Here is a 10,197-nt window from a genome sequence, read left to right as displayed (position 1 = left end):
GGATTTCTGAGTTTGAGGCCAGCCTGGTCTACAGAGTGAGTTCCAGGACAGCCAGGGCTACGCAGAGAAACCCTGTCTCGAAAAACAAAACAAAACAAAAAAAACAAAAAAGGTAAAATATGGGCCCTCTGATGGTGGCTGAGACTCAGAAGTCCTAAGACTGGAACAGCAGGACACTCCTGTCCTAAAACATCCATGTCAACAGATACCTGAAGAAGAGTGACCTCAGTGCTGTTCTCAGGTTTGCGAAGGCACCAGGTCTTCACAAGGTCGAGGTTATCAGACAGGCAGTCAGGGCTAAGTAAGGGGCCTTCAGGTTACTAACTTTTATTCCCAGCTTCCATCACTGTTGGTTGACATGTGTCAGGGAAGAGAGGTGGCAGCAGCCAGGACACTGGCCTCCTGCTTCAGTAGGTCAGAAGCACTGAGAGGCTGCGTCAGACTTGTGCTAAGCAGTTTTGGTTTCCATGACACATTCCAACAGGACTCAGACTGGGAAGGGTAAGGGAGAGGGAAACACACATGCAAGCACAGTCAGGAGTCACATCATCAAGGCTAGGAGCTGAGGGTGGGTAAGCTAAGTCCCCCAAGGAAGGCAGAGGTGTGCCTCAAGCAGGGGAAGAAATGGACACTAAATTCCTCATCTCCACAAGGCCAGGGCCAGGCCGCTCCTAGCAGCTGTAGGCCTGTCAGTGCTGGGCAGCGGGTGACACTTGCTTAGGGGTGAGTGTGCCATCTAGGACATTAGCTACGCTTCTCAATGGCATGTCTGTCCTGGTTTCTTCTCGCTATAAGACAGCTAGGCACAGAGCACAAGTCTGAGGAGGAGGGTCACCGAGAGTACAAGGCCAGCCTGAAGCTGGGAGGAGAGCACACTGACCACTGCCACTCATCTATACTCTCCAGTTCTGTTTTTCCTCTAAAGACAAAGACACAGAAGAGGGTCCGGATGGCTGCTTAGCAGCCACTGTGGCTTCCCATAGAATTTTCAGTTAGGGATTCCTGCCCTCTATCAAACTGGGACTTATCGACCATTACAATTTACCAAGGTGTGTGTGTGTGTGTGTGTGTGTGAGAGAGAGAGAGAGAGAGTGTGTGTGGGGAGGGGTTCTTACCCTTCATCAGCAATTTTCAGTTTATCCTCATCTGAAGAATCATCACTTGATGATATAATGGCTTTGGATTTTATTTTTCCCTTCATTGAAGGAGGCAGGCGTTCTGGCTTGGGCTAGAGAATGTCAAGCAAAACCCGTTAGTTGGGGTCATATTATTGGAACATCTTATTAGGCTACATTTTATTATAGTAACAGAATCAACAGACACCAATGAAAGCAAGCATTTGTGCTGGAAGAAGCTGCAGAAGAATGTACTGTGGCACTCTGTCAGACAGAGACAGACAGACATCACACACACACACACGGCAGGAAAACAGCTCTAAAACTCACAGCCTTCTTTTTCTCTGCTCTTGGTGGACGGCGCTTCTTCGGTTTGGGGCCATTTTCTGTCTCGTCATCATCAGATCCTTCTTCTCCCTTTGGAGGTCTTGAACAGTGAACACCAAGAGGTTGTCAGGAGGTTGATAGCTGCCAGGTCTAAGGCTACACTGCCATCACAGTAGTACCATTCTGTATGGACGCTGACTCAGCTATACTATGCATTAAGGGCACAGGATCTACAGTCTGCAGGTCTGCATGACAGCTGCCATTACCCTGTCACCATGCGGCTCCGTCTTCCATCTACACTGCCATCTGCACAGTGTTCAGTGCCTGAGTGAGGAACCTATGTTTTGGATCTCCAAATCTTTCCCCTACTTTTCCTTCCCCTCAGCTGCTACCAAGATCCTTACTAGAGCTACACAAGTGATGTCTGAATGGACCAACAGGTTCTTTCTCAAGGATAGGAAGGCACAGGAAGGACGGGCCTGAGAAAATAGCTGAAAGAGGACTCCTAGGCAGGAAAGTGTGTGTGTGTGTGGGGGGGGCATCCTGGGACGTATGACAGAGGGCACTGGGTGATGAAAGGGCACTTTCACAACCACTCACTCACATTCCAGAGAGGAATGGCTCAGAGACAGCCAGTACTGCATATGCACAGTCAATGAAGCTGCCACCCAGGCTGCTCAATTCACATCTGTGTCCAAAATACATTACCAGAAAAGAAAACTGCGAATGGTGGTGCACACCAGTAATCCCAGAGCTCTGGAGGCAGAGACAAGTAGATTTCTGTGAGTTTGAGGCCAACCTGGGATATATAGCAAATTCAAGGCTGGTATGGGATACATAAACCCTATCTCAAGAAACAAAAGGACACTGTGACTGTCAGCTGTTTCAGAGACTAACCTAGAGACACATGTAAATGAAATGCTCAAGATTCTGAAACAAGCAAAAGCAGGGAGGCAATTTGGGAAGATTATGAACAAAGCAAAGCGTTTATAAAGAAAACAAAAGGTCGCTTGCCTTTGTAGACACTTAAACAGTAATGAGGGCACTACCTTCTCCTCCTCTTCTTCTTCCTCTCTCCACCTTCCTCCTCTTCACCTTCCTGTTCACTGCCACTGCCCTTCCTTCTCTTCTTCTTTTTGGATATAGGGAGGTCATCATCAGTGTCATCGTTGACAAACTCATCAAACTCGCCTCCTTTCTTGGAACGCTATGACCCAAGGAGACCACAATCAGTACTTCTAAGCAGAGAGAGCACAGCTAGGGCACAGGAGGCCTTCTAAGCAGAGAGAGCACAGCTAGGGCACAGGAGGCCGGAGAGTGCTCTTACGGGTCTCTGACAAGCGAAGAGCTTTTACTAAGTCACGTGGAAGAGGGGCTTGGCTGGGCCCACACTTTCTGCACTTGTCATGAGACATCATCAACTTCCTGAGAAGTCAGCACAAGGCAAGCACACCTTCAATTAAAAGGCATCCAACCCACCTTGGCTCCGGGAATGCAGAAAGGTGTTGGTTGTTTACCCCATGACCATGGAGCTGACTGGGAGGTATGGTCTCTGCAGCTACCCTGCATCACATTCCAAATGTCATAGCAGACCCTTCAGCTTGGGAGAAGACCCTGATTCAAAGCACAGCTCTCCCAGATGCTCATTTTAAACTCTGTAAGTCAAACTCCCATGGGAGCAGGGACTACCTGGCTTGCTCAAGTCGGCAGTGTAAGAGCTGCAGAGCATGTGTTGAGCCCATGTTCACCCATAGCATCACACCCACCACAAAAGCAGGAACCACTGCCCACACTGGACACTGCGATCTGTGCTAGAAAACCACCGCTTGGTAGAGGAAGTCAAGGCTAAGAAGTACAGAGTCAGCTGGGCGTGGTGGCGCACGCCTTTAATCCCAGCACTCGGGAGGCAGAGGCAGGCGGATTTCTGAGTTCGAGGCCAACCTGGTCTACAGAGTGAGTTCCAGGACAGCCAGGGCTATACAGAGAAACCCTGTCTCAAAAAACAAACAAACAAACAAACAAACAAAAAGTACAGAGCCAATTAAACTAAGCACTTCGTTTTAGAAAACTCAAAGGCAACCTCTGAGGGCGCTGCAGACAGCGGGTCAGCTCTTACCCGCCCTCCACCTCCACCTCTTTTCTTCTCCTTTGTTGCTTCAGTCTCGCCAGTGAACATAAGGATATTTTTGGTCTTCTCCACATACTGGGCTCGCTGTTCCAAAAGTTTCTTTTGTTCTTCCTTTTCTCTGAGACGTTTCTCTTCCTAATGGGGAGGAGGGGGTATATGGAAATTGATCAAAATGTTCTTATAATGAACTGAACAGCTGGGCAGTGGTGGCGCATGCCTTTAATCCCAGCACTTAGGAGGCAGAGGCAGGCAGATTTCTGAGTTTGGGGCCAGCCTGGTCTACAGAGTGAGTTCCAGGACAGCCAGAGCTACACAGAGAACCCTGTCTCCAAAAAACCATTAAAGAAAAAAAATGAACCAGATAACTGTAGAGTTATCTGACTAGACAGAGGACTAGTTCCTAACACACAGAGTGTACACACCACTCCTCAGTTCTAGTGTAGACGCACCTGTTCTTTGAGAAGCTTCTGTCTTAAGAGCTCCTTCTCCTGCTCCTGCTTGGCCCGCAGTTCCCGTTCTTCCTCATCCTGCTTGCGTGCCCGGGCCACATGGTACTGGGCCTGGCTCAGTAAGTCGGAGCACTGCCTAATATTTCAGATGCAAAGACACAATATCCAGTTAGGAGCACCCGCTTTCCTTAAACTCACTGTGCTAAGTTCCCCAACTCAGAAATCCTGTCTTGATTCACTGACATAATGTGAGAAAAGCAGTCAAATATTTCTTAGCTGTGAGTGGGGGCTCCGGCCTGAACTTGTAGCATGAGAGGAGGATCCTGGTTCTAGCTTAGCTTCAGAGCAAGACCGAGCCTCAAAAGACAACAGAAAGAGAAAGGACTTTCCAACAACCTACATCTATTGTTGTAGGTGAGGGAATAAGTGGCCCTGAGAAGGCCAGGACCACTTTGTTATGGTGACAGTCCCCTAATCCACACCCAATGTGCCTACTTCCCCCACAAAGCCACCTTCTGTGAACAGGGCATTACCTGGCTTCAGAGGCAGCAAGGGCCAAATCAAATCTCATTTTATCTCCAACTTTACTCAAGTAACTGAAGTACCTAAATGGAAGAAGAAGATAAAAGATATTTCACTCAATCCTCACATTAAGGCCCTGTTTAATAAACAGAAATTCATCAAGAAAGGTAAAATATAGTTAATACTGTCAGTAAACTAAAAAATAACCATAACAACAGGTAGTAAACATTAAATTTACTAACTAACTGTGTCAGCATGGTGGGTGGGGCAGAAGTCATGAGAGCACTTACACTTCACCAGATGAGGCAAGAAACATTAACAGAGATGAACATAGCACAGTTGATCACCAGAGATGGGAGCTTTCATTTTACCACACACTGAACTGCTAAGTCCTATAAGGTTAAACACATTTGAACTGAGCTGAATAAATCTGTTAAGCAGTAAGTGATAAGATCTTTAATCCTAGCTTGATGAAAATCAACATCCCATAAAGACACACTGGAACAGAACATGAAACCAACACAAGTGGAGACAAAACAGCTCACAAGTGTAAAACACTGGCTCTGAATGCTGAGCGATTAATCCAAGCCCACAGCCAGCCAGTCAGCTCTAGGGATCAAGAGCCCAGGACTCTGCCTGGAGTATGGCGCCACCACATGGCAACTGTGTGCTTTGACCTTAAACTAAACTGCTAGACCTCTAATGTTTGCTTTCCCCTAATGGCTATTCTTCTTCTTCTTCTTTTTTTTTTTTTTTTTTTTTTTTTTTTTTTTTTTTTTTTTGAGGGAAATCATTTTTTTTTTTAATCTTCTGAGGCAGTTTTAAGGAAACAAACCATTGTAAAGCCCCTTCCCTCAGAACTCTCACCTGTGAGCAAGCTCCAGCTCTTTCACAGCATTAAGGACTTCCTTCAGATTACTTTTTTCATCTTTCAGGACAGAGGTAGCTAATCTTTGCAAGACCAAGGCCACATTAAACATCAGAACTGTGTCACTGGGTGCCACGTGTCTGGCCTGTAAACAGAAAGCAATGCACATAGCTTCTTATGACTGAATGCCACCAAAGGCTTTTAACAAGTAAAAGCCAGGCAGCCATTGGAAGGTGGTGGGCAGACGCAGTCCTATTACCTTCAGCAGAGTCTGCTTGCACTCCTGCAACTTGCCACACTTGAAGAGGGCACGGGCCAGGTAGAGCACAACTTCAGTGTTTTGGTGCTTATAGAACTTTCTGAGGCAGTTCTCATACTACAAAAAGGAAATGCTAGTTACAAACACAGCAGAGCCAGGCAATGCTGGAGCATTCCCTTAATCCCAGCACTCGGGAGGCAGAGGCAAGCCAAACTCTGAGTTCCAGCCAGGCTGCTCTACAGATCAAGTTCCAGGACAGCCAGTACACAGAGAAACTCTGTCTCAAACACAACAACAACAGAACACAGCAGGGAGGTATCCTCATGCTGTGTCAGCATCTCAAAGCAATTTTAAAGCTCTGAAAAGACACTCCATTCTGCCTAATTTCAGAGACTAATCTGGAGTTGACTTCTGACATTAGTCAGTTTACATATTTACAACATGTGTTCACAGAAAAACTAGGATCAAATATTTTTTCCACTTGGAATTTGGACCAGTGCTGAATAGAAGGTAAAGAGATATAAGTTTGCCTGCCTGCCTCAACCTTAGCTCAGAAACCCCTTTCTCCTATCGTTAGGACACTATCCAGAATTGATTCACCATAGCCACCATGACCAGTCACAGCTGGACCCTCTGGGCGACACACTCTTGACATCTTCCTCTGGGATCTGTGCAGGTGTCAACGAGCATACAAGCATCACACTTCAGCTAGTGTGTTGGTCAGACTGCAAATGAACATCTGAGTTCATTGTACCTCTTTACTCTAGTGTGTGTGAGATCTGTATCTCAGTGTGTGAAAGGAGGGGTGGATACAGGGGCCAGAAGAAGATGTCAGGTGTCTTGATATGTCTTGCTCTGTCACTGGCTGCCCTATCTCATGGACAGGATTTCTCACCTGGAGCTTGCCACCCCTCCACCCTCACGGCTTGTTTTGCTATCCCAGTGATTCTCCTGTCTCCACTTCTGACAGCACTGAGAAAATGATCACATTTTTCATGGGTACTAGGAATCCGAACTTAGTCCTTATGACTATGCAGCAAGCACTTCCACACACAGAGTCATCTCCCTAACCCCCAGAGTTAATTTTTATATAAACCCCATTTTTTGACCACAAGCATACATTCTGTTATAGGTAACTGACAAGGTAATTTCCTGGACTATCTCTGGTTAATTTGCATTCTAGAAGGCAGTGCTAATGTTCTCTGCAGATTGGGATGGCTTATCTCCAAGAACACAAGTCCTGGGTTGTGTACTCTGAGTTCTGCAAATCCCTCTGATCAGTTTAGTTCCCGAAGCCTGGACTAACTACTTTCATCTTTTTTGTTCAGAAGCCTCTTTTTTTCTGACCATACTCTACTCACAGACATACTCTACTCAAAAGCTTTGTTACCTTAATGTCCTGAAAACAGCGAGTATACTTTTCCTTACACTGAAGCACTCAGCAAACATGAGAAACTAACAAAATCTACAGGTACAAGCCTTGTTTCCATTTTTGTCTTTTTTCCCCATTTTCTATTTCTTTTGTCTTAAAAGATAAACAGTAGGGCAGGATAGATAGTTCAGTGATGAAGAATACTTCCTGCTCTTAAAGGAAGTAAGCTTGGCTCCCAGCACCAGTGCTCAGGTGATTCACAACAGCCTGAGCTCCAGCTCCAGGAGAGTAAAGCCTTCTTTGGCCTCCTGAGGCATCCTAATCCACATGGCGTGTTTTCATAAAACACACACACACATAGAAGGAAAAATAAAATTTTAAGATAAGCCAATTAAAGTTAGGGCCGTCTTATGACTGTAATCCTACTTGGGAGGCTGATGTGGGAGGACACTTTAACACAGGTCCTTAAGGTCAGCCAGGGCAACACAGAGAGACTCGACATGAACAACTTCATTACTTAACATCTCTGAAACATGGTTCACTTCAGAAACTGAGGGAATAAATACCAAACCTTCCATTCAGTGGATACTTGTTCTACAGGTTAGTGCCCAGTTTTTCTCAAACTGGATCCTCTCAAAATTCTCTGAGGTTAAGAGACCTCCACTTTATAGATAGCAAAGTAAGTCAGAGGATCTTCTCTGCCTGAGGCATGAATTCATGAAACTGGGACTCATATCTACCTGGCTTTGTCATTACATGGTTATAAATTTCTGAAAAGACAGTATCAGAGGAGATGACATGAAAGTCCATGATGGGACCAGAAGGGTTAAGGAAGCAATGGCTTCACATGACATGCAAATATCTGGAGAAGCAAAGATGTTACCATCTGAACGGCGCTGATATACTGCTTCTGCTCCACGTAGATGTGTGCTAGGTTCAGCCACACATCACTGATATCTGCTGTTGCTTCTCTCACTTGGGCAAATACATCACGAGCTTCACGGAAGTATCCTTTGTGGGCCAAGACAGCTCCTAAAGTTACACAAAGGCTGACAGTAAGAGGCCTGACTGTTGCTCTAACAACTGAAAATCCAATACTAAACGCTGCACTGAACAGGAAAACCTCATCTACCAACACCCCTGAAAGTATTAACTTCACTAATAGTTATTGGACCCCAAGGCTTCTAATCACCTATGCCATTGGCAGCATACAGGTTCTTGGCGTCATTTCTGAGAACTTGTTTGTAGATGGCCAGGGCACGGTCTTGATGGCGCTTTTCCTATAGGAAAGAAGAATTACTGAAAAATTCCACAAGGATACGGACACTAATCTTGCTGAAAGAGAGAGGAGATTACCTTTTCTCGGTCTCGGGTTGGCTGATGCAAAGTCTGGAGCCACACATTGCCAAGGGCCAGCATAGAGTAGGTGTCACTCTGTGTGGCTGGCTGTTTTAATATCCTCTCAAACTTCTTCTGCCCTGGACCCCATTCTTGTTTTGCCAGATGGAGGTTACCAATCAGAGACCAGGCATCCGGATGATCCTATGTACATATAAAGAGGTAAATTTTGTAACCTGGGATCTGAGAAAATAAGTCATCTTTCCCAAGATGGCTAATAGCTGAAAAGGTTTATAGCTAAAACACAATGGTGGCTTTCAGACTGAGAGTTGAGACCTGTTAGCAAACTGTAAGATCAGTGCGGTGTCTGTATCAGCATACATAGTGCAAAAGAATGGAAGAAGTAACAACAGTGTACTGCCCACCAGGAAGAGTAACTAACAACTTGTAAAGCTGACTTCTAATGTGCTGGCTTCTTACTGTGAGCCACGATCAGAAGCTCAGATGACCTACAAATGCTAAGACACTGACTCTGGAAGTTGTTCTCAGCAGGCTACAGGGCTGAGTACAGGAGATGGGAGGCAGACAAGGAAGAGAGAAATAGAAGGGAAATTGTTTTATATATTTAAAAAAAAAGATTCTGATTATGAGATGACTAGTCATACAAACTATAGTTCTCTTTAAAGTCTTTAACAAGTGAGACAAAGATAAAACAAGCCACTAAACCCAGAGATGCCATGGTCACGGGAAACACCACGGCCATTAAACTGACAGACTTGATTTTGAAAGGTAAAAGGAGATTCCCGAAACCAAGTCAATACCACTAACCTGATTGATCTGAAGGGCTTCCTTAAACCAATCTGAAGCTTCATAGAAGTTTCCTTTATCTCTGGCCATGGCTCCTAGGCGCAGATAGCCTGAAAGTGCACACATTTAACTCATCTTCACAATCTCATGTCTAATGGGTCCTAACACTGAAGTCTGACGTTTGGAACAGCTGTATTTTGTTAACTTTCAGAGAGAAAAGCCCCACACAAGGAGACACATCACTCTAGCTAGGAAAAGAGAAACTGCACCACTAGGTCACCCTTTCTTTTTTTTTTTTTTTTTTTTTTTTCCTATTTTGACACTGGGTCATATTTTGTTTGAGCTCTGGCTGGCCTGTAATTCACTATGTAGACCAGGATGGTCTGGAACTCAGAGATCCCCATGCTTTTGCCCTGGAGTGCTGGGATTAAAGATATATGGCTGGATCACTATAAAATACTGTAAGGATAACTGCACACAAATTCTGATACCCCCCAGTCAAGCTGCTCTCTGAAATGACTGCTCAGTACTGGGATAACGCACATCCTGGGCTGGCTGGAGTGGGGAGGCATGAGGTCTCAGCACCACATGCAGGATGGTCCACAATTTGAAATTTAGGAATTATGTATAGAATTTTTCATATAATGTTTTGAGAGCAGAGCTGAGTGTAGGCAAATGAAACCACAGAGAGTGAAACCCAGAAGGAGCTGCTACAGAGAACGGACACGCATTAGTTTTAAAATGCCAATCATTTACAGGGCCTTGGCTGTAAAAGCTCAAACTAGGACATTCTAGGAATAATTGTTTCAAGAAAAACAAACAAACAAAAAACAAACCCTCTAGCTAAGGGAGAGCACTTGCAGACCACACCCACTAACTAGTACAGCTCGCCTGGAGTGGCTCAGCAGCGAACTCAGCTGCTGAGCACCACTCACGTGACTTTTGTTGATAAGTAAATGAAACTGTAATGTTAGTTTTATTTCATTTCTTTTTTCTTTCTTTTTTTTTTTTT

General features: G+C 45.1%; 1 protein-coding gene across 1 annotated transcript in view; it reads right to left on the bottom strand.

Annotated features, from left to right (window-relative positions):
- Ctr9 (CTR9 homolog, Paf1/RNA polymerase II complex component) overlaps window positions 1–10,197 on the bottom strand; it is a 29,722-nt gene that overhangs the window by 1,403 nt on the left and 18,122 nt on the right. Inside the window, exons 13-24 of the mRNA XM_021193711.2 lie at window positions 9,207–9,295; window positions 8,397–8,582; window positions 8,233–8,320; window positions 7,924–8,072; window positions 5,669–5,785; window positions 5,409–5,554; window positions 4,553–4,624; window positions 4,020–4,155; window positions 3,559–3,705; window positions 2,492–2,649; window positions 1,446–1,542; window positions 1,116–1,228 (exon numbers count right to left, since the gene is read on the bottom strand). Of these exons, the coding sequence (XP_021049370.1) occupies window positions 1,116–1,228; window positions 1,446–1,542; window positions 2,492–2,649; window positions 3,559–3,705; window positions 4,020–4,155; window positions 4,553–4,624; window positions 5,409–5,554; window positions 5,669–5,785; window positions 7,924–8,072; window positions 8,233–8,320; window positions 8,397–8,582; window positions 9,207–9,295 (1,498 nt within the window). The remainder of the gene's footprint in view (window positions 1–1,115; window positions 1,229–1,445; window positions 1,543–2,491; window positions 2,650–3,558; window positions 3,706–4,019; window positions 4,156–4,552; window positions 4,625–5,408; window positions 5,555–5,668; window positions 5,786–7,923; window positions 8,073–8,232; window positions 8,321–8,396; window positions 8,583–9,206; window positions 9,296–10,197) is intronic.

The sequence above is a fragment of the Mus pahari genome, chromosome 1, assembly GCF_900095145.1.
Source record: "Mus pahari chromosome 1, PAHARI_EIJ_v1.1, whole genome shotgun sequence".
Taxonomy (NCBI): Eukaryota; Metazoa; Chordata; class Mammalia; order Rodentia; family Muridae; genus Mus; species Mus pahari.
Note: the sequence above shows the minus strand (reverse complement) of the source record. Positions and strands in the feature narration are given on the sequence as shown.